The sequence below is a fragment of the Gadus morhua genome, chromosome 21 (assembly GCF_902167405.1).
Source record: "Gadus morhua chromosome 21, gadMor3.0, whole genome shotgun sequence".
NCBI lineage: Eukaryota > Metazoa > Chordata > Actinopteri > Gadiformes > Gadidae > Gadus > Gadus morhua.
In genome coordinates, this window is record NC_044068.1 from 4,263,457 (window position 1) to 4,288,203 (window position 24,747).

At 46.1% G+C, this 24,747-nt stretch overlaps 1 protein-coding gene across 2 annotated transcripts; it reads left to right on the plus strand.

Annotated features, from left to right (window-relative positions):
- The first annotated feature begins 657 nt into the window (after positions 1-657).
- Positions 658-24,747, plus strand: ppp2r5cb (protein phosphatase 2, regulatory subunit B', gamma b). 2 transcript variants are annotated; one of them, XM_030345720.1, is made up of 16 exons: positions 658-789; positions 1,291-1,350; positions 3,275-3,440; positions 15,411-15,610; positions 16,946-17,056; positions 17,917-18,009; positions 18,211-18,341; positions 18,452-18,511; positions 18,907-19,015; positions 19,111-19,164; positions 19,480-19,650; positions 20,725-20,852; positions 21,009-21,110; positions 21,262-21,334; positions 21,607-21,723; positions 21,904-24,747. In XM_030345720.1, exons 1-16 carry the CDS (start codon positions 763-765, stop codon positions 22,039-22,041), a joined length of 1,740 nt encoding a protein of 579 aa, XP_030201580.1. In that variant the 5' UTR covers positions 658-762; the 3' UTR covers positions 22,042-24,747. The 2 variants fall into 2 exon arrangements, with proteins under 2 accessions (XP_030201580.1, XP_030201579.1); XM_030345719.1 differs by lacking the exons at positions 658-789; positions 1,291-1,350; positions 3,275-3,440 and adding an exon at positions 9,202-9,429.

The window sequence follows — 24,747 nt, forward strand, 5'->3', positions numbered from 1 at the left end:
TTAGTTCAAATAAAATGTGGTAAATTTAATAAATAGTCCAGTCATAATGCAAGGATAGTCAGAGGATTATGGACAATTTTGCTGAATGTCAAGTCTTTATCTCGCCAATGAATAGGCCGTGTCAGCATTTGATTTTTCATCACTTAATGACTGCATCATTGTTAAACGATAGACAGGCTAATTTCGTCCTAGCCTTGATTTTCCAGTCTCTCTTCTGAGTTAGGTTGTAATGTAGGCCCCTTCCACTGAATCAATAACTCGTTAACCAAACCAGAATAAATAAATTGAATATAAATGTATCCAGCGATATTTATTTTTTATATATCTTAATCCAGACACATAGGTCAAAAAGGTAATCGATGAAGTCCACAAGGTAGGATGATGCATGCAATGCTCTAAACTGAAGTAATGAGACGTTATTTGTGACACAGTATGGCAAAAGTATTAATAGACCTGTTATAAATGTTAATTCGACTTGAAACATTTCAACGAGCTAGACTTTGACGTTACCAGTCAGCTGACCGCCACACACCAATAGCGTGGCTGCGACGGACAACAGCCAATAGCGTGGCTGCGGACGGGCAGAGGCCAATAGCGTGGCTGTGGACGGGCAGCAGCTAAGCCAATAGAGTGGCCTTGGACGGGCAGCAGCCAATAGCGTTGCCGCGTACGGGCCACCCGCCACAGTCCGGTGCCAGAGGAGTTGTCAGTGCTTCAGTTGTGGAGTATTCCGAGAGGGAGTGGGTGGGGGACGTCTGTGCGATGCCGAATAAAACGAAAAAAGAAAAGGTGAGTTATATACAAGAACGATGTTCAGAGCGAGAATAACAAAGTGAGAATAAGCGTTACTTGTAGTGGAAAATACGTTTTTTAGAACACTCGACATGAATGAACACAGTTGCCCCATCACCTAGCGAAGAGGCCAGCCTACCCACATCCATCAGCCGCTAGGTTAGCTCGTAGGTTAGCATTTTTAGGGTATTTTTAGGTTCTACACAGACTGAGCAATTGTTTGTTTTAGCACATTCTTCCAAATCATGGGTTATTGTGAGATGGTTGCACACGCAAAACGCTCTCTTCTCGAGTGACGTGTCTTTTGCAGACGGTGGGTGACTGGCCACATACCTGCCAATGTGTTGGAAACGAGTGTTGCTATTCGTGGTCAGCCCAGCTATATTTGGATGGAACCTATGTGTAAAATATTTAATACGTGTGTATCCATATTGCCGTGTCCCCATCCAATGTACGACATCCCCTTGAGTGGTACATAACGGTTTGTCGTTTTCCCAGGATCCCTCCAAGTCTGGAAAAGTGGGCAAGGGTGGAAGTCAGGAGAATTCAGAGCATGAGGTAGGCTAACTGGAGACATTTACCCACAGTCCTCTCATGTGCAACCAGACGAAACTGATCTGTTCCAGATAGACAACCACACATACTAATGTATTGTATTGTATTGTTTGAATGACATTGTTTTATAGAGAGTGTTTCCAGATCAATTACCCTAAACAAATTATGGATTTTGAAGTATGGATTTTCTTGCCCTGACCTAGAGTAATTCAACTTAATTGATTTATATGTTGCTTTAAATTAAAGCAAAAAGAGAAAAACATACCCTTTGGCAATTCCTGAATTTAATTAATGCATTATAGAAAATTCAGCAATTCACTTGTGGACAGGCAAACAAGTTGTGTCAATTGTTATTTCTGTTTAAACGGACAGGCAACAATCCTTTCATAAGGATCTCTGCATTGCTCGGAGATTTGTCATCATCTGCTGTTATCTTCCTTCCTTTATGTGTTTTTTCCTAATCTGTGGTACACTCCCTCTTCTGAGGCAAGCAGATCTGCTAATGCGTCAACCCACTGTCAAATTAAAACCACTATTCACCACCCTGCCGCTGCTGTTGTAGCTCCTCTCAGTGAGCCCTCAGCCTTAACCTCAGATTATTGTTGGCCTTAAGATGTCAGTTTGAGGACATGTTTAAGATGATGAGCATGTTCACGCAGAAATTGGCTTCTTCAACTTTAGTATTGGAGGATCTGTGTATGGGAACTTAATCAAATGCACTGGGATATTGAACGGAGAGCTTTGATTAAAGTGTTTAGACGATCTTGTGAGATGTACTAATGCGTACAACTAATGATTAACTAATTGCATGTTTCCTAGTGAACATCGCATTTCAACTGTAAAGTGCACACAGTGCCTTATTTGTGTTTCTATATTCTTGAGGTTGGGTCAGCAGCTGGCCTGCCTCAGGGTAGATTTTCCCCTTCATGTAATTAATACAATCAGCCTTACAGAATTTTTCCCTGTTTGTGAGCCATTGCTTTTGCCCCCATGACTTGCGTGTCTTTTTGTGGTTATTAACATAAATTCTGTTCTAGTCTTGCTAGAACATTTTTTACTTGTTTATTTTTTTGATTGTGCATTTACAGATGGACCTTATACAAAGACTTATCTATTTTGCGTTAAGGTAGATAACCGGCAAGAATCATGGAGAAGATAAATTCTGTCGGGTCACATTATTGCATAATTCTTCCCACAATGAGGACCGTTTTGGCTTTATTTACCTCATTGCCAGTCCGCCTGGCAAGCAGGGCCGACCACAAAAGCCATGACATAATTGCCTCAGATGGTTGCCTACTTTTGTTAGGTTTTAAGTTAATTACACAACCCCCTTTCCCTTGTGAATCACAGAGGAAACTTCACAGCTGCAGCTAGGGAAGCGAACACTGAGTGGTCAGGTCGTGTTGTCAAGTGGAACCTAACAGGCCAGTGGGACCAGCTAAGATGCCACCTAGTACATTCATTAGATTCCACAGTGGGTCTGCCCAATTCTCTACGGGGCTTCTATTGACTCCATAGACAATCGTGAATAAGAGAACAGCCGATGTTTGAGTCTTCTCCACAGGTTGCTCGTATGGGTGATAACGGAGGTGTCCTAAAATAGATTATGTTGTGGTTTTCTATCGTCAATGTTTTGGCTTCAGCTAAATCAGGGGAACTGTGGGTCTAGATTAAGTTGTTGTCTAGTTTATGAACAGGATTAACTCGAAGCCATCATCGTTTCTTCTGCATACCAGACGTCTGTGTTAACGTTGAGTATGCTTTTGTAGGGATCTTACTACAGTGTGTTTTTTGTTTTGTTTCTGAGGAAGTGTGAAAGAAGCACTCACTTCTTTTGGTTTTGCCGTCACTTGATACCGTTATGCATGGCAGATCCTGCCTGGCCCTAGTTCAATGCCGCTGACATGCAAATTTTCTACCCCCTCAGTCGGGCTCCAATAGGAAGGGCGGCAACAATGTCCCTCCCACCACGCAGCTGCTGAAGGGGAAGCAGCCAGTTTCCCAGACACCTGTCAAAAAGGACAAGAGGCAGAGCTCCTCTCGCTTCAGCCTGAGCAACAACAGGGAGCTGCAGAAACTGCCGGCCTTCAAAGGTATTTACTTCCCCAAGTTCACAACCCTCATGGCCTCAATGGCTCCCGGACACTACTGTTGGCAACATACAAAATATCCGCATTTTATAACTTGGGTATATGTGTGTGTGTATATATATATATATATATATATATATATATATATATATATATATATATATATATATATATATATATATATATATATATCTCATTTAATATATCATTTAAATGTATATAATAATATATACATTTTGTCATAATTGACAACAAGTATAATTGATTATCAATTCAATTAAGAAAGATGTACAGAAAAATATGATACTGACGCAATATCTGAGTTGTATCATTTTTAATTAGTCTTTAATGTAACAGGGATACCTCTCACGTTTTCGCCAAGTAAAGAGGCCAAAAAATGAACTGTGAAAAACATCGAAAGCATCCTCTCGCACACAGTCAGCATTTCGATGATTTCTCTTGAACAATGATGTCAAGTCCAAGCTTCCTCTCGTACTCTGAAAGCGCCTTTGTACACTTCTCTGATCTGTGCAATGTTGCATAACATTGCATAACCTCACGTTGCATAACATTCTAGGTTAGGTTAATGTATTGCTTTCGAAACAACTATTAGGAAACGTACATGTATGCACTTGGATCACATCCAGCAGCCCATGTCAACATCAAATCCTGCAGGACCCCCAGACATCCAGTGTTGTACTGGAGTATTTCAGGAGATCAGATGCTCGCACTCAAAGCCAACTAATGTCGACCCCTATGGCCACATAGTCACCCATGCTGTTATTTTTTTCATTTGTCCAGCGGCATTATGTTTGGTATGACTAAGGGATAAAGGAGGCATTACGCAAGACATGGAAACTAACAGAGGACATAGGCCTACATGGTGTGGACTTTGCTGTGGATTTAACCAGAGCATCTATATTTAGTGGTAATCCCGAGATAAGGCTTTAATGCCATGGCACTTGCATTACAGGATGGTTTTGAGCCATACTCTTGTCCTGTCGCACGTTTCTTTCTTTGATATGTATATAAATATACATGTTATAGCACTTCACGTGCATTGTATTCTGCAGGCTGTTGTCTTGGGCATGTTGTGTAGGGTTTGACCCTACATGCATCTCGCGGTGGCACAGCGCCTCAGCTGGATCACTAGCGCCACTGCAATCAACCTTTTTATTTGAAGGGAATTGGAAATTATGCTTTGTAATTCCGATTCCCAAAATGCTTTGTATTATTATATTTTTTATTATAGGTGCCCACTACTGCCCCCCCCCCCCCCTCAATTGTTAAATTGTCATCATTTTCCGTGTCAAAAACAATGACAGACACAGAAAATTATGTTCTGCTGTAGAACATAAAAAAAAACACATTGATGGTGGCATTAGCTCTTGATTGGTCTTATACCGAACGTTGGATGAGACCATTTATGTTGGCACCACGAGTCCTATCGGAATCGTGGAGAGGACTAAACCCCTCGGTGCCCACAATTATTAGTACTGTGCACAGGCAAAGCAGCACAGTTCACAAGCCCATCAATACTGTGCACACGCACATCAGGGCTGTGCACAAGCACATCAGTACTGTGCACAGGCAAATCATTAACGTGTACATGCAAATCGGCTCAGTAAATGAACTTATTGCACTTCACAGTAACCTCAGCAAAGCTGCTGGAAAACAATCGTAGGCTAAACCACTGAATTGTAAATCACTGCAGGAGCAAACGGGCTTAACACCAGAGATGGACTATGAGGCTTAATTTGCTGACATAAAAGATAAAGAAGTTAATACTAAGTTGAATGGAGACTTATTGTGTTATAAAACAAACATTGTTACTAGGTGAGATCCAAGAAGCACAACGCATGGTCATCGCCCGCAGTCCCCCACGGAGCGGTCAAGGTCAAAGGTTAGCTTTGACAATCACTTCCTCATTGCAGTGTGCAATGTACACCGGGCACTTCTGCTGCCTTTGCTGTAACCCAACACGTACATTTATATATTAAACGCTGGAACGTGACCGTTGCCTATGTATCTCAGTCTAATTGCATCGTAACTATTTTGCTGACCTACTGAAATGTTAGTGGCTGAAGAACAGTTTGCTCTTTGGATTTTTTGGCTAAATAAACATAATTCACTTTCAAATTTATATTTGTCAAAATAAAAATGCAAACAATAAACAAGTTCAGAGTGCCTTCCTAGACTATAGGTCTATTTAAAATGAAATAGGCTAAACACAATCTGTCTCTCACGTAATACTGGAAACGACAAGATGACTGCTTTATGGTGTGGTCCTATATTAACGTACAAGTCTGCAGAGGTTACATAGATTCCAGGAGAAAGCTACTGCTGCCTTTTCTGTTGAATACATCAAACTATGTGTCTATATTTCCTGGTAAATGGAGTTATTTGTTATCAACTGTGAAGTCACACCAATCCTGTGAATTGGGTATAGTATGGATTGACCATGCGTGATTCCTTTGTAACTTGGAAAAGCTAATTTGTCTTGCAGCGAGGCTATTCATGCAACACAAATTAAATCCAATGCTTTTAAATGATTGGTTTGGACACCTATTCTCTCCTTGTGAGGGCCTGGTATTCCTTGTAAACGCCTCATATACACCAGCCCACCAGTAAGACCTCTGGGCTTTCAGTCGGCGATGTGCAGTGATTCAGCAGTGCTCCAGTATCGGGATATAGAGTCAAGCTGTGAGGCTGTTGTTTTTGTCTATTTTAAGAACGATAATTGGGGTGGCATGAAAATAAACAGTTTCTGTGACTCGCTTGTGACAGCCTTGAGAGATAACCACAGTTGTTCTGCCTTCGGGCAAGGCACCGTTGACAGGTGTGATCCAGGTCTCAGCACAATCAGGGCATACAGTCGGTGTTCCCTCGGTGGGCTGGTCCGGTGTGTTCAGAGTCGGAACGGAAGTTATAAATGCGGAATAAAACCAAGCTCTGGGTTTTAATCGTTGTGTTTCAGTTCTTTATCTGCAGTCCGAGATCCTGGATGACGGCTTCTGAAAGTGGCGATGGAAGTTGTTATCAGTATCGTTCATGCCCAAACAGGCACTGCGCTCGCGCTGTGTTCATTCCAGGCATATTTCTTCCCTTCCTTGAGAGTCCTTCAATTGAGACGACATCAAAACGTCCGATTTGGTTGTACTTTTTTCGATAATGAGGAGTACCCTTGTTGCTTTCTCCATGTTTCCTAGCAGAGACTAACACTGCTCTGTTTGTTGTGCCAGACTTAAAGTTTAAGTATCTGATCTCTCACTACGTGAGAGATCAGATACTCAAACTGTAAGTCTTCCCAGTTTAACAATTCAAAGCCTTTTTTAAACTACGTGATTCCTGGCTGAAAGTGACAGAGTAACGAGGCTTGTAGAGGGCTGTTCCCTGTCTAAATAGATCCCAGCTGAAAGTAAGCAATAAACCATCTCAATTTGTCTCCACCTTCTGGTTAGAATGGCATTCACGTCATCAAATCCCCTTCTATCAACCTCCCAAAGAAGCAGGCCTTGTAGGATTTGTTAATCAATATTATCATGGAAATTCCTATGCTTTATTGTGCCATGCTTGGTTTTGTTGTGAGCTCTACAAAAGGGTGGAAACCCTTTTGTTTTGGGCTGTCTCTAATAATAACGGAATAAATTTGATTATTTAGGGATTTCGATTTTTTTTCCTTACCAGTTTGAAAGTGCTGTGGGAAAACCATGCAACACTTATTCAAACGTGCATCCTCAAATGTAATGTATTTCTGGCCTTTAGGATGCTTTTATTTCCTTGTACTCAACGCAGGAAAATATGGTAAATTGCTGTTTTTGACAGGACCATTGTTAGACCAAACCAGGGTCTTTCTCACTGCATAATAATCAGGTGAGGTGGTGGCAAGAAAGAGTAGAATTTCAAACCAAGCCCGCAAAAATGTGTTAATTAAGACGATCTGCTGCTTTTCCACATACAAAGAAACACAACAACGACAAAAAGACTCCTGATGCCTCACAAGTTGTCTTCCAACGCGTTGCTCAGAATAGCCCTGACCTCCGAAAAAAAGAACTCAGGTCTGCTGTTTGCATGTGCCAAAAAGAAGCAGGGGGGGGTATTTATAACAGAGTATTGTGTGTTGCAGCTTAGTCTTTGTCAATACAACAGATCTTTTGATAGTCAGTTGTCCCCCATGACTAGGGGGCCGGCCCAGCAATATAGAGCCCTTCATTTAGTCTGGCCAGACCACCCATCTTTACAATTGGCTTCAATGTCTGTATGGGATAACAGGTCGAAATCTGTGCTTATTTGACCTAATTCTTATTGGTGGATCTCAAAACGGTGTATACAGGCATAGTTCTGGTAGAACTGACCGATTTTGATGAATAATGCGACTGATGGAGTTAGACTGCAAATGCTGATGAGGAAATTGCACACGTTGCTTTAACAAATGAGCTGTTTCTGTGAAAAACCTACAAATAAAGAAATATTGAAATTGGACCTTCCCTTGGATGCCTGGATACCTTTTTGTATACAATTATTAATAAAATGAGGCATGCATTTGTTTTGAGTAAGCAGAAGAATAGGGTTTTGACGTAACCATGTTATGATTAAAGATCTACGACTCATTGGAGAATAAAATGTGTATTTATGCATGTGTTTATTAATAAAGCGTTATTGCTGTGTTCAAAATGCATTCATATAAACTCCTATTGCTGGGAAGTGGCCTTAAGAAACTGCTGAAGGATAAGTCACAAACTCGGCACACACTACTGTTTTTATAATCTGAATATCTCCGACTGCCTGGAATGGAGGAGGAGGCTGATCAAACGACAGTGCAAAGTCATGAAGCTTATCTCGATTCATTCGGATGACACCACACATTGACACTTCTGATAAATGTCAACGTTCAAAAGGTGAACAACGCCGCTCGTAAAGAAAGGGGAACGGGTGTGTTGTGGTTTACGGCCGCTGAGACGGTGTTATTCGTTGCGTCAGCAGAGCATCCTGTGTGGCCTGCAAATGCACTTCCTGCCTTTCTTTTTGTGTTCGCCTACACCTGGGCTCAGGGTGTCGTCCCGCAGAGCCATCTGCCAGGGGAACGTACACACACACACACACCCCCACACAAGAACACACCACAACAGACACGCTCAGTCCCTGTCCCCTTGGCGCTGGTTACAGCGATGTATGTCGAGCACTGGTCTGCCGCAGCCTCTTGTCTTGTTTGTTTGACATGTGGGGATTGGTTTTGCATTATGTAAGCTGTGCTTCCTGTGTTAATTTGAGGCCTGCGTCAGTAAGCTGCAGCTCTCGGGTCTTGGATTGTCTTTATTGTTCGTATTGGCCACTGTATGGTGTTCATTTTATTTCATTTCACTCCATTGTTTTCAATGTTTGTTCCAGACCTCACTCCCTGTGTCGTATGGCTGGGTTTGATTCGTCTTGACAGTGAGGGACACGACAACGCCCCCCCCCCCCCCCCCCTCCTCTCTGTTGGCTGGCCTCAGTTTGGAACTGGGTGCGGTCTGTTTTTTAGTGGTCTTTATTTTCTCATCCAACTATTTAATGTACAGCCTTTCACCCGACCTGATTTACCAACCTGTAAATCACGGCCTAGCCCCCGCTCTCCAAACCTCCTCTTGCAACAATCACAGAGGCCGTCACTCCTCCCCCCCAACGGGCCCCCCGGCCAATCCCGTCGCGCGTGTTTATTTATTCTGACAGGGAGGCCCATGTGACTGCAGCCGGCCAATGGGGCGGCCGCTGTGGGCTATGACGTCACTATCTAGCTGGTTCCCTTCAGCAGCAGGGGAGCTTCATTTTCTGCTCGGTGTTTGTGCTAAAATGGAGGCTGGCTCGTCGCCTTAGCACGGGCTGCCCTCTGCCCCGCTCCCGCCCAGCCTCGGCACCCTGATGTTGGCATGCGCTAGAGCCGCCGACGACATGGTACTGGACGCGTCTAGCTCCAACGGGCCCTTCCAGCCCATGGCCCTTATGCATTTTAGAGGTGAGAATACCTTCCGTTGCTAGTGTGTGTGTGTGTGTGTGTGTGTGTGTGTGTGTGTGTGTGTGTGTGTGTGTGTGTGTGTGTGTGTGTGTCAGTCAAAGGCAGGCTGGCGAGGAATGTCGTTTCCCTCAACAATCCCTAGCTGCTAAATGCATGTTGCTGTGAGGATAATGGCTCTGGGGCACTGGGTCTGGCTCGCTACAGACTTTTCTAGAGAACGGGGTGGAGAGGGGTTTTTATGTAGTGGTCGCTGTGGCCATAGTATTTCAGGGGAGGCAGGGGGATGTTTGTGTTTTATGCGTTCGGCGGAGTGCTGCTCAGCTAGCTGTTAGCAGCGTGCGAGTGTGTGTGTGTGTGTGTGTGTGTGTGTGTATGTGTGAGAGAGAGAGAGCGAGGGGAAGGGGGTTAACGGAGGGAGGAGGGCTAGTTTTACTGCCTTTTCTGCCTCCCATCCCCCACCAAGACTGCTGATGTCAAAGGAAGTGGGCTGGGATTGTGTTTGTTTGAGGGCCGTATGCATCGGGCTGAGTTTCCATTTTACTGATCAATCTAATCCTTATTGACCCACATCGGAGCCCCTATTGAGAGATTATTCCACCTTTTTGAGTCGGTTTGGGGGCGTTTGGTGTAAGCCTGCTGTTTCATGAATGAATGCTCGAGTTAAGGCACGAGCCTGGCCCACACTCGCTGTGGATTTGGGAGTTAAACAGAACCCTTTACATTTGAATATGCATGATCACTCGGTCGAAGCCCGTGGTTCTTGTTGTGCTTTTTATCGTTTACTTGGGTAACATTGCAGCTTTATAAAAGCGTACACTGCCCTCGGAAATGATGGACCCTCGTCTACATTTTACCAGCACATTCTACCAGCAGGAGAGAGGGCTTGTTTTCCAGCCTGACTATGTGGCAGTGTCGGTCTGGCCTCGGGGTGGCGTGCGTCAAGTCGATACCTGCCTGCAAGCAGGGACCTGTTGGGGAGTAAAGGTCAGGCTGGCAGCCATGCAGTGGGGACTGTGTGGGAAGTCTACAGTTGCACAGCGTGTTCCTCAATATTTCAGGCTCGCACAGAAACCCCAGAGCTGTTGTGTAACTGGAGCAGGCCTGAGGTCGAGCTCTGGGAAAACGGTGGTAGCGTGAGATGTGACACACAGGCACACGCGCACACACCGAGACACGCATACAGAGAAAAACACTCGCAGAGATGTGTACACAGGGACAAACACACATGCACACAGAGACAAGCAGACACGTACACACAGAGACATGCATACAAAGAGACACGCACACACACCCACAAACACCCAGGGACACACAGACGCACGCGCACACACACGGATACGCACGCACACAGACACACATACAAAGACACAGACACCCAGGGATACACACTGGCACGCACGCACACAGACAGACAGACAGGCACCAGACAGAAACGCACGCACGCACACAGACACACAAAGACACGCTACATTAAGGTGGGCGTGCCTTGCTCAAAAGCAACCGGTATGTTGAATGGAATGGTGTGCAGTGGAAAGCTTCGGAAGATTATTCTCCTTGTTAAGATGCAAATGTCAGTATGACTGCAATCCAAGTTAGTTAAGACTCTTCACTCAGTTCGGTTGGTCATCAAACACTTCATGCCCACTGATTAACACTTGCGAGAACATTGATGGATATGAAAACATTTCAATGTTATTGTTGAGGACATCTTGTGTTCAGAGGCTGAGTTACTCAACATCTGCCTATTTCTGAAATCCGGCGTTGCATGAAAAAATATGAAGACAGAAATCTACATATTCTTGAAACGTTACACAACCTTACCGCATTTATATTGTATTGATCTCTTAGCATTCAAGTTACTTAAGTCATATCGTGAGCCTCATAGCATAAATGCATTGTTAATGTTTTCAGGTTCATCTTGTATTTAGCTTCAAATGCATAAGTCAAGTTGATGACTTCGGCAGATAGTGATTATGGAATGTAAAAATAGCACTCTGATTGGCTTAGGATATAGCCAATGAGGCACAGTGAATAAACAGCGTTAGGAGAGTGGAGTTTGGTTAGATATCACAATTTGGAGTAAATATGATTCAGCCAATCGTGCTATGAGGCTAAAGATATGCAAACACACCTTGTAATGAGCAGCCAAACCAACAGTAACAGAAAATTTTAATATTTGTATTTTATGAGCCTGTTGGCATCAAACTGTTGGACACTTTTGTTAATAAATTACTGTAAAGGGAAAGGTGACTAAACAACTACCCACAACATTTAGCAGTTTATTGTCTGTTTAGTAATTCATTAATCAACCAATCATTTCAGCAATCATGGGTCACCTCTCATTACCACAGAAATGTATTATGGATTGACGTAACTCATTGATTGGATTGTGCTACGTGATAATGGGATTTAATCCCTGGTTTGGCTGACCCACCAACCCCAGTAATTGAGAAAAGTACTTTTACCTGACTCACATAAGCAAAGTGTCTTTCACACTGGAAGTGTTGAATAAATTCTCCGTTACTATCTGCGATGTACCTCGGGTGTGAAGTTTTGTTTTGTGGGAACATCCTTCATTGTAATTTATTTTCACATTCATATAGTTCTTGTTTTGCGGACGTGTTGATTTCCTGACTTTTTTTCCCACAACACTCAAGAGCTTGTTTGTCATGCAGCAAGATAACCATTTTACCCAGATGACGGTTTTATTAGTGTGTGTGTGTGTGTGTGTGTGCGTGTGCGTGTGCGTTTACGTGCGTTATAATATAGATAGACTGTGTAAATATTTCCAACCAACTCTCATACTGATAACACATACTGACATGTATATGATACACCAATGGCGGACAATATTCCCCAATCAAAGGAGCCTCGTTGTTAAGCAACCACGGCCGAGGGCGGAAGCCATCTTTGAATCGCTGTTGACCTCCCCTAGACCAAAGTCCTGCTCTGAACATGTCGCCATGGCGATGTTCACATACACACACGTATTGTCCGTTGAGATAATGGACGGCTTTCGTGGACTTAGTATCGGCAAAGGATTCGCTGTTGCTAGGGTTATGGTCTCGAGTATACGTCACTCTAAAATGCACATTAGCCATACTATAAGACTATAATGTGTGTATGTATACCAGCCGAAAGAGTTGGTCAACTAACTATACGTATTGTGTGAGTGTGCTTGATTGACAGGTGGTTTGATCAGGGTTTGGTTGAGTGACGGGGTGATGTGTGGTAACCGTAGGTTCTCCATGGCCGGATGGTGAGGCAAACCAAGTGGTGATGTCTACACACTGTGTGGCTTCTGAGGAACGCTGTGTTTGTTTTTCCTCTAGCCCGATGGCCTGCTCCATTAGCGCTATCGGGGTGGCCTGAATTAAAACACTGTTCGCTTATTCTGAGCAGAGCTGCTCTTCCGTAGCAGAGATTCGAAAGTGGATGTCCGACATCCCTGCAGTTAATGAAGGGCGTTTTACTTCCCATTTTGACCCAACCTCAGATCTTACCAATTCTCTCAAATCACGTTCCACCGCTGACCTTCCAATAAGAAAGAAACGGATGTGCTCCACTTTAAAATGGCCAGGGCCTCCTGACACTCTGTGGCTCTAGTCTGCCTGTACCGTGCTCTGGAGTAAATGTCATGTCCTCAGTGTGGAGGTGGGCTCTGCGTTGACCTTCACAGCTTACGTGATAATTCTATGAGTAAGCGTTCTGATTGTTTTCTCTCGCCACCACCCCTCCCATGCTTCCGGGCCGGGAACGATCGATTGGCAGGGGAAAGCTGTTGAGTGGGGAAGTCATGCATGCTCCCTGGCACTAAAGAATGGGCTGTCTTGTTGACAGTGATGAGTGTGCTGCCGTGTGTTCTCGTAATGGATCTGGAGGGGTGTTCCATTCCATTTGAGAAGGACTCTTGTCGGCACGATGGTGTAAGGCATCAAGCACTGAAACGTCAGCTACGTCTCCTCTACGCCACTGCAAAGTAGGGGAGTGCCCCATGGCCAGGAGGGGGTGTTTGTGAAGGAAAGCCCGAGCAAAATGTGTAATCCTGTTCCTCGATGCTTCATCATGGGTTCTGCACTTGTGACATGGCCCGTAACCAAATGATTGCAGTCGGGAGGAAAATTCAACATCACCGGGTTTGGATAGATCAGCAGTTGGGTTTCAATTGCTCGTTTGCTTTAATTATTTTTAGGAATGATACTACCCCGAAAGCAGGGGACGGTAATTTGTGAGCCGTGATTAGGGATTGAGCCTGACTGCGCTGACCTTATTAAAGATGGTGTCTCTCGCCCTGTGATCCGTCGCTGGTGTTCTGCTCGGTTTTAAATATGATTAGTGTCCGGTCTAATGAGGTTTCTTACCTGATCCCCTTTGGAGGTTTCGCAGTTAAGTTAACGGTGATTCGGTAGCCTGGGAACCAGACGGATTTGGGCGAGCTCGTGTTTCATTTCCTCTGCAGACGGGACTGGCGTCGCTCCCGTGCAACCTGGTATGAAGTAGACCGACCAATCACAACCGTTTATCTCACATGATGCGGGATGATTATGATGAAGGTGCAGGGATGGCTGCCGCTGCTGTACACCGGTCTATTTGTTACGCTATAGAGACCATAGTAAAGGAACTCAACGGTATATTTTCACTAAAAGAAGAACGGACGTCTGTATTTTAGCTTTTGCCAAGGAGAAATATCTTATTTTTTGTCCCTTGCTTCAACTTTTAAGTTGTGTTTGTGTTTGGTCTGTGCACGTTGGTGCAGCCCTTTGGACATCGAACATGAACAGGGAGGTTCCGATGGCAGGCACGTGATTTGACTCCCTACTGCTTAGAAACAGCATTGGACAGTTGGCTGACGGTAGATGGACGTACAGACTGACTGCTATTTGTAATCTGCAGTCAGAAAGGATAATTTCTTAAGGTTCTTTTCACCCAACATTTTTTAATGGCAGTTCTAGGTGAAATATTTGCATGTACTATTTATTTAGACACACAGCAGACTCCTTTACCAAAAGGGAGTTTTGTAGGATGCATGACATGTCATTAAGGAGCTGAAAGGGTGAAGGCTTGTAGCTGAAGAATGACTTCAACTAAAACTAAATGCCTGTCTGTGTTTTGCTCTAACAACATTTCGTTGTTATTCTATAACAATGACAAATACAACTGAACTGAACTGAGGTACATTGTGGAAATTGGGGTTTAAACCCACAACCCTTCGTCTAGGACAGAGGTCAGGAACCTATGGTTCTGGAGCCATACTTGGCGCTTTCAGTGATTGCAAACAGCTGACCATAATGCTGAAATCATATTGTATTACCAAAAATAAATGCAATTTTAACAAAAATAATGTATACATGTCTTCAATTACAAAGCTACATTTCATTGGCAAAGTTACAAAGCAAGGTTCATATCCAAGTCTGATTCAACATCTATTGACCCGTATTTAATCAGAGTAGATCATAAACTGCTAGGAAAGGGAACATCATCCTTCTTTCCAGCCCAAATAGTCGAATATCCATTGAATGAATATCTTGCCGAAAACTTTTGAAAAGGAATTGTGCAAACTCTTCTTTGGCTCTTTATCATCCATCTCAAGTCGTTCATTTATCTTATGGATCTGCCAAATTTAAAGGTTCCCGACCCCTTGGCTATGATCATAAACACCCAAGTTGTACCGTGGCCCCCTATGACATACAGGATAACGGTTAGGATGATGTGAATAAAGAAATTGCTTAAATTATCTGCATATCATTAAAACATGATATGCAGGGTTACATTATTTTTGACATTATTCATGTAAAAAATACTACTAATACGTTTTGTGGAAGAAAAGTCAAGAGGTAGTGGCGAATATCTATTCGCCACTACCTAGGGACCAAAGAGAGAGACGACAGCTCCTGTTAGGATGGTCCTGTTACAGTCCACAGAGGAAGAACTGCGTGTTCATTCTCGGGGGCATAACGTTGTCCTCCCTCTTCTCCCTGCAGATGTTCCCCCTGCCGAACAGGAGAAGCTCTTCCTCCAGAAGCTGCGGCAATGCTGCGTCCTCTTCGACTTCCTGTCCGACCCTCTGAGCGACCTGAAATGGAAGGAAGTGAAGCGCGCTGCGCTCAGCGAGATGGTGGAGTTCATCACGCACAACCGGAACGTCATCACGGAGCCCATCTACCCGGAGGTGGTGCACATGGTGAGTGAGGTGGAGGGGGTGGAGGTTGTTGGAGGTGGGGGCTGTTTAATGCAGCGGCGGTGGCCTGAGGGCGATGAATCGATGGGATTTACTAACGGAGACGTTTATGTTTCCGTTAATTAGCGTATGCTCGGCTGCAAGGCGGAATTATGTGTGGATTTTATTTTGAATCAGTTTGACACACAAACAAGGCTATTTTTATATGGATTCAACATGTGAAGAATGATGTTTCTAAAAAAACATCCTGGATGAAGACATCGGATTTTTGTATAAAATTCTCCAATATGATGCTCCATAGCTCATACTAGTGTTGATGCGGTAAAATATCAGCAACGTGTTTATCAAACCATCGGTTAGACAAAATTGCTTAACTTTATCACACTAATGAACAAAAAAAACAGTTTTACTTTGATAGTTCCCCAAGCCAAGCCGCTAACCTGGTGCAGTACACAACGATCGCTTGGTTCCTGAAGATACATCAGTGGCTGAACAAACCTTTGTATTATGGTCTGCCTTGTAACACCATCCTTTTGATCTTTTATTCAATTCCTCCCTCGCAGACTGAAGCCACGGCAATCGCCAGTGGCGTAAATACTCCCTGGCTATTTCCGATTCGTATATCTCCAGCCTTACTCATGACCGAGTCACAGGACCCTGCAGCCTCCCAGACCCCCCTGTGAACCCGAGTGTGACTAAGACCCTGGTTCCTACGGGACTAGTCGCTGAACCATACACAGATAGTTCAGTTGGTAGCGATTGAACCATGCATGGTTTTAAACCTCCTAGATGATGGTCATTCTGGTGTCTACAGTGGATACTGGACGGCTGATGCAAGTAGTAGCCTTGGTGTGTTTCACTGACTTTTAATTACCGTAGTGAGGTTTTCACTGCAACATTGTTGTGGCTGACGTGACCACCGTCCTTCAGTTATTATTACGTCTGAATCGGTTTATTGATGCGCTGCTCCGAAGGCATCATGTGGCCAAGTTTGCTTTCCCCGGCACGGCTTAAAGCACTTTGATGTTTATCAAAGCCTTTCCTCTGTGCCACGCGGTGACCTGCGGACGATCAAGGTGCAAATGTGGCCTCGTTCTTAACCCCGGCCGCTATTTGATCATTGCGGCAGGAAATGCAAGGGAGCTGTCGAATCAGCATGAAAATATCCTCTTACAGGCCTGGCAGACCCTTCGCCCACGGCGCTTTAATGTCCAGCGGTCCCTTTAATCATCAAAGTGGGGACTTTGTCAGGACATCTTTTATGCTCATAAGTGCGCGAGGGTCAATCTTTGTTTTTTGATTGTATTTTTTTGTTATTTTGTGTTTCCCTGGTCCCAGTTCTCGGGGAACATGTTCCGGACGTTGCCCCCCTCATCCAACCCCACAGGGGCGGAGTTTGACCCGGAGGAGGACGAGCCCACGTTAGAGGCTGCATGGCCACACCTACAGGTACGTGATGTCACACCTACAGGTAGATCATGTGACTACTACAGGTAGATCATGTGACTACTACAGGTAGGTCATGTGACTCCTACAGGTAGATCATGTGACTCCTACAGGTACGTGATGTCACACCTACAGGTAGATCATGTCACACCTACAGGTAGATCATGTGACTCCTACAGGTAGATCATGTGACTCCTACAGGTAGATCATGTGACTCCTACAGAGATTGTGTGACTCCTACAGGTACATCATATCAGACCCTCACGCCTCGTTTCGACATACGTACATTCTCGTATGCGATCCAACTGTCTCCGACCGAAAGTCCATTCATTCCTATGTGATTCTCCGTAATGTCCGTTTTTCCTCCGAGACTCCTCCCCTCCGTAAAATTTCTGTCCGGTATGTCCGTAATATACGTTCAAAAAATTTAACTTTCGCCGTCGTTTTACGGAGATACCGTATGAAAGTTTTTATGTTTTCCCAAAACATGTAAGTACCTGGCAGGCCAAACTCCTCGCCGATCTCTTTCCAAGCCTGGTTGGTTTTGTTTTTATCTCTGTATATGTCGATCCTCATGTTCCAAAGTACCGGTCTCCTAAAAACGGCCATTATCATACGCTCCCCCATCTTTTGTCCGTAAATAAATTCATGTCCGTACGTAAAACACTAGCGACTCCTTCCATAAATTTACGGAAGCACGGATACGAAAAACATACGTATGTGGAAACGAGGCGTCAGGTAGATCATGTCACATAATGTGACCTATAATAGATGTAATAAATCGGCATAGTATATCAACACACGCAACACTCCTTATGTTTTATTGTTTGAGTGACTTCCTTGTTCGCTCCCCTTTCCGGCAGCTGGTCTATGAGTTCTTCCTGCGGTTCTTGGAGTCACCAGACTTTCAACCAAATGTAGCCAAAAAGTATATCGACCAGAGATTTGTCATGCAGGTGAGCATTTCCTTTTTATTTTCTGTTTCTTATTTGAATGTAAAATGTAGATACAAAACATTTAACATATACAGTCAGCATTCGTCAAGCTCTTTCGGTTTCCAAAAATGGAAAAAGACACAAAATGACGATTGCTGTGTTTCAGTCACGCTGTAGTGGTGCCTTTTCATTTCATGTTCTTCCTTGTGTTCATCCTCACAGCTACTAGACCTTTTCGACAGCGAGGACCCCCGCGAGAGAGACTTTTTAAAGACCACGCTCCACCGCATCTACGGGAAGTTCCTCGGTCTGAGGGCCTACATCCGAAAACATATTAACAACATATTTTATAGGTGCGTAGCGGACGAGGAGGGCTCATTAAGGACATCTGTGGTTATTTACCCCTACTGGAGGCTGATGGATTTTCTTTGTTAACCGCCTGTGGGTTGATTGTTGTTTGCAGGTTCATCTATGAGACTGAACATCATAACGGAATAGCAGAGCTACTGGAAATATTAGGCAGGTAAGAACAGGTCGAAGCCCGTCAAGCTTCTATGGCTCCCTTCCATTCTTCTGATTTACGATTTCTAAAAAAGATCACGGGTTGAGATAAGAATCTATAAAATGCTAATTATGCATATAAATAGCCTCTTTCACAACAGGCTTCTCCCAAATATGATTAAATACATAAAATGACAACCAGCTGGTTTATTAATAAGCTTAATTTCAGTCTAGAATTTCTTCTTGGTATAGATATTCAGTGGAGCACGGTGGTTCCCAGTAAATCATTTTAATTTTGACTACAGAGTAGTGACCTATGCAGAGAAAGTAGCGATAGCGAAAGTGAAGTCTGCGTGGCCTCCAAGCAGAGCTTCTTGGTACTTTCCTTCTTGACCTCTGTGATCTGATCTCTTGCAGCATAATCAACGGCTTTGCGTTACCACTAAAAGAGGAGCACAAGATATTCCTTCTGAAAGTTCTGCTGCCACTGCACAAAGTCAAGTCTCTCAGCGTCTATCACCCACAGGTCAGTAGTTACGTCCATGTTATGAGCCATCTCAATACACTCACGGCCTTCATTTGTCTGATAATAACCGTTGCATCACTTACTTTCTCTGTTAGCTGGCCTACTGTGTGGTTCAGTTCCTTGAGAAGGACAGCACTCTCACAGAACCGGTAAGCCTTTTGTAAGACTTTGTATTTCGCTCAGGATCCATTGACTCACGAGGCCAATGATTACCATGTTATCCCATTCACCGGAAAATCATTTGATTTGGACAATTGGATTACAATCTTATTGCCTAAACTGTATAGAGTTATAGTGTTGTGGCTGGTTCAAACAATCAAACACAACCCTTTGGGTATGGGATGGAGCCCCCATGACAAACCATAACCATATATCCAAACCATAACATACATCATAACCAATACATCCAACCCATAAACCATACATCCTAAACCGTGGGTACTAAGGCTCTGGTTTCTCTGCAGGCTGTGACGGCGCTGCTCAAGTACTGGCCCAAGACCCACAGCCCCAAGGAGGTGATGTTCCTCAACGAGCTGGAGGAGATCCTGGACGTCATCGAGCCCTCGGAGTTCGTCAAGGTCATGGAGCCGCTGTTCCGTCAGCTGGCCAAGTGTGTCTCCAGCCCCCACTTCCAGGTACCGAGTGCACGCTAGGCCGACGCTTCTCAAACCCAAGGTTGGGGACCGGGCTTATGGCTACGTGCAGTGTTGCAAGATTTGGCCAGGTTTCCGGCCGATGCCAGTGTTGCCAGATTGGATGGGAAACCTGGCCCAATCTGGCAACACCGGCCATGTGTAGCCAGATCAGATCCTTGATTGTGTGGACCCGTGCGTCACGTTTGTTGATGCATGCAAAAAATACTAATCGACGCGTCAGATCACAGATTTTGCAATTTGCACCAGAACACATTTCACATCACTCAAAGTCACTGAGGGGAAACTCCCTCTCCGGATCCACCCACTTGATTTTGAAACCAATATTAATTCTTCAATTCAAATTCTGTGTATATGCTGTCCTATCTATGGAGGAGGGGTAGGGTACTTTCAAAATCGACCTTGCTCCAAATCGCCGTCCCTACCGTTAAAGCAGAAATCTCTTGGATCTCTGTTTGATTATTTTTGGTGGCAACGGGGGCAAATCAATGCCGCGACACTCGAAACAAAGCTGGGGAGCGAGTGTGTTTTGGTAGCAACGCCTGCCCTCAAACCAGCCCCTGCCTTTGGTTGACAGCAGGGCAGGAATGTCACCACCGAAACCAAGTCCTTGACATTTATCGTGCTGCAAATCAGTACATGAAAATCTTTAGAGAGGTCTTCGAGATTGTCAATTAAGTGGATATTGTATGCAAGATCCTGTACTGCAGGATCTTTGCTCACGCCCCCAATACGTGCCCCCCCCCCAAAAAGGCAAACTTCCTGGATCCCTTGCAACAACATCCCTGAACAAACCCCCCTCTCCAGAAGGCTCTCCTCACGTCATCTGTGTGAAGCGCCTCTGGCCACTTTCTAGTCTTTTTCGTTTGGATTCGTTCGTCCCCAACTTCTTGCCGGTGAAAAATCCCCAAGAATGCATCATCTGTAAACATTATAACCGTTACAATGGTGGCTATCTTTACCGGAGTCCGTGGGTTAGGGTGGATCCATGAGGGGGTGAAGGGGTGCTGGCGGGTACTGCTACGACGCTACTGACCGCGGCCTCTGCTCCTGTAGGTGGCAGAGCGGGCGCTGTACTACTGGAACAACGAGTACATCATGAGCCTGATCAGCGACAACGCGGCCAGGATCCTGCCCATCATGTTCCCCGCGCTGTACCGCAACTCCAAGACCCACTGGAACAAGTGAGTCAGCCTTCTCTCTCTCTCTCTCCCTCCCTCTCCCTCTCTCTCTCTCTCTCTCTCCAGTCTGGGCCTCTCTCCGCCCCCGCAGACCAGCGCACACGCTGCCACCGTCCGTATGGTCCGTGTGTTTATCGCTTTTTTTATATTGTGTCGCAGGACAATCCACGGGCTTATCTACAACGCTTTAAAGCTGTTCATGGAAATGAACCAGAAGCTGTTTGACGACTGCACCCAGCAGTTCAGAGCCGAGAAGAGCAAGTAAGGTCACACCCCTCGCCTCGCATTCTAGCATCAGCTCGAATAAACGCCATTCATCCGTGTTCACCCGCTACATGTTTTAAGTGTCTTTTCCTCTGGTTTGACGTTTTGTACGGCAGTCTCTAACGGGTTTTGTAAATGTTGTTGTCAGAGAGAAGGCCAAGTGGAAGGAGAGGGAGGATGCATGGGTGAAGATTGAGAGTCTGGCCAAGACCAACCCGCAGGTGAGTGAAGTGCCTCCATTTCTCTGCACTCGTCTTCCCCTTCCACAGGCTTTGAATAATCTCTAATATCTAAACCATGTTCATGAAAAACAGCCAGGCTGTCGGGTCTTATCCCATTTCAGTTTAAACGGACTCGTATAGCAGTGACGGACTACACCGGTTAAACCTCCTATCTCCTGCCTCTGAATCCATCTGGGGGTGACTCCTCGGAGTCCGCACGCGTCTCACCTCCTGTCCCTGCGCCCCCCCTTCTCCCCCCCCCCCCCCTCCAGTTCCTGCTGTACATCGACCTGGGGGGCACGGGCTCCCCCATGGACATGGAGACGGACTGCCCCCCGCTGGACGACGTGGCGCTGCTGAAGAAAACGGTGGAGGAAGAAGCCATCCAGGTAGCCCGCCTGCGGAGGACACCCATGTGAACCCCCCCGACCCCCGACCCCCGACTCCCACCTACACCCCCACCACCACCCCCCCCCCCCCCCCCCCCCCCCCTCCCCGACCACCACCAGCTGTGGAATTCGTTTTTTATTTCGTTCTTCCTTTTTTTTATGTTTTCACGTCGAATCCAGATCCAGCGGGATCCGCGCAAGGACCGCCCGCTCATGCGGAGGAAGTCTGAGCTCCCCCAGGACGTGTCCACCGTCTCCGCCCTGGAGTCCCACCGGCGGGCCCAGGACATATTGCCCCTCGGCGACGGCGGCCACTAGGACCGCCGCCGCCGCCGCCGCCGCCGCCGCCGCCCGGTCCGGCAGAAGCCAGCATCAGCCGCCGGCGCCATCCGGCCGCACGGGACGGGCCGGTCCTGCCAGCACACCCAGCCCACCAGCCGCCCCCCAGAGCCGAGCCCCCCCCCCCCCCTCCCCTGGCCTGGCCTCAGTGCAGGGCCTGACGGGGGGACGAGAGCTGCGGGCAACGCTGGACTTTCTTTGCTTGGCCGGAATAAAAAAAGGCGCTCCACCACGTTCAAAGGCGGCCGTTCCTTCTTCCTCCTCCTCCTGTTCTCCGCTCCCGTTCTCCTGGCTTCTTTCCTCTTTTGTTCAAGTGTTTTCCGCTTTGTTTCGCTCTCGGTTAACGGGGTGCAGTGCTGCCCCCTTCTGGTCATTTCTCTCAGGTGTTTTCTGTGTGAACTGTCTCTCTCTTCTTCTCTTGCCTCTTTTTAAGATGTCAGTGGTTGTACGGGTGACGCACGCTTGCCCCCCCCCCCCCCCCTGCGCACCTCCACCTGGGATTTCTTTCGCATTTTAATTTAAAAACAAATCCATACAACACAAACCCATCGATTGTTTTCTTCTAAACAGCACACTGCGATTATCCCATACCGTGTCGTATGGTCCCCAAACGGCTTTATGTGTGTGTGTGTGTGTGTGTGTGTGTGTGTGTGTGTGTGTGTGTGTGTGTGTGTGTGTGTGTGTGTGTGTGTGTGTGTGTGTGTGTGTGTGTGTGTGTGTGTGTGTGTGTGTGTGTGTAATTCATGGCTGTATCCGTCTGTCCTCTAGAATGCACGCTTGGATCCAAACTCCTCCGTTTTGTGGGCGTTCCGCCCCCCGCCCCCCCCCCGCCCCCCAAAGCATAGCTCTCCAGGTTATTCCGTCTGTGGGACCCCTTTCTGTGCGTTCCCTTGCAGGGGCCTAGTCTGGTGCCAACAGCGTTCTCGTTGTACCACGCCAACCCCCCCCCCCCCCCGTCTGTCTGAAGCGGTCGTCCGTGCACAACTCGGGTGTCAGCTCATCCTTTTCTTTTGCCGGCTCTGGAGAGGAGCTGGAGATCTAGCCGCGAAGGTGTTTACAGACCGTCCCAGGCCACGCTGGGTTCAGAGGGAAGCAGACTCTGGGGACTTGTGCTGGTGTCTTGCGGCTTATTCCCCCCCCCCCGGCCCCCTTTGTCCCCTAAGGACCACCGTGTCTCCAAAGCGCGGTAGGCTAGGGGCCGGGGATGTGTTGGACCACCGGCCTTCTTCTGTTCACAGTGCCTTCTGTAGTCCGAGTGGGGGGGGGGGGGGGGGGTCCGAGGGGCTGATGAGACGGCGCTCGCGCTGACGATGCCAAAACTCACAGCGCAACGCACAGCTCACGCCTTCTGAGGGGGGGGGGGGGGGGGGGTCCGGCTAGTGTGGGGGTGGGGTTGTGGGGGGAGGGGTGTATTGAGAAGGGAAGTCCGTCAGAGGAGTTGCTCGTCCACCACTGCAGCGAGGAAGGACTTCCTGGTGAAACTTGAAGCAAAAGGTCGCAGGACCAACGACAATGACACACGAGAATATAACAAAAGAAAATCCACAATGCTGTCTACCGCGTGGGTGTGTAGGGCTCCAGCACTCCAGTGTGCCTATTAATACAAGTTGGCAGCCACCCCAAAGCCCCCCCCCCCCCCCCCCCACACAAACACACACGCGCACGTATATATATATATATACAAAATGTATATAACATACGTTGTAACTTTGGGACACCTGTACTGCCCACATGGGGGGCAGTACCCCAACACTGCCCCCCCCCCCCCCCCCACAGCTAAGCTCCCAGGATCCCTTGCAACCACACTGCTGTACAAACCCTCTCTCTCTCCAGAAGGCTCTCTTCTTCACGTCATCCGTGTGAAGCGCCTCTGGCCGCTTTCTAGTCTCTTGCGTTTGGATTAGTTCGTCTCCAACTTCTCGACCGGCAAAACTTCTTGTCAGTGTTTTTTGACTGAATGTATTGCATACTGTAAATAACGGACAAAAAAACTCCCGGATCTTTTCTGTCTTCTTTACCCCTATCCCCCCCCCCACCTCCCCCAATTTTAAAAAGGACATTAGCAGACGGATTAGAGTGCTAACAAACTGAGAAAACGGCCCACTACCGGAAGCCATGGTGTTGTGTTCACGGCCCCGTTACGAGACACGCGGTAGGGCGTTGTTCAGGAGACGGCTTCAACGAGGCCCTCTCTGGAGCTCTGCTCACTTTTGGTTTCACTTCTTTTGTTCTCTGAAAAGAAATGATTGTTGCAAGTGTCCTTTAGTATTTGTATTTGTACTACTCGTACTAAATGACTTCATCTAATATTGTACATATAATGTACTTTTATTTTGTGTTGAATCTATTATTAAATGGTAGATTTCATATTTTGTACAAAATACCTGGATAATGTACAGAATACAGAGGTTATTACGACTGCAGTCAGTTGGTAAGGGGCACAGACTTCAACACGTGAATATTTACATTCAGAACTGTATAGAATTTGGATAGTCGCTTTTTTTTTTGGATGACATAAAAAAAAAAATTGAAATGTTGACATCTTTCCGTTTTGGGTTTCTCTTGGAAACGTCGTCATCCCACATGTGTCATCTTTGAGTGTGCTTCGATCCAAATCTCCAGTGATGTACATCTATCTATATACAGTAAATAAAGAGAACATGTGAGTTTTATATTTTCATCCTA

What these genes read in the sequence shown, in the direction of transcription:
- ppp2r5cb (XM_030345720.1), top strand. Translation starts at nt 763, where the DNA reads ATGCCGAATAAAACGAAAAAAGAAAAG. An exon ending in ATAAAACGAAAAAAGAAAAG is followed by an intron (nt 790 to 1,290) that starts GTGAGTTATATA and finishes TCGTTTTCCCAG; the next exon opens with GATCCCTCCAAGTCTGGAAA. An exon ending in TGGCCAAGACCAACCCGCAG is followed by an intron (nt 21,335 to 21,606) that starts GTGAGTGAAGTG and finishes CCCCCCCTCCAG; the next exon opens with TTCCTGCTGTACATCGACCT.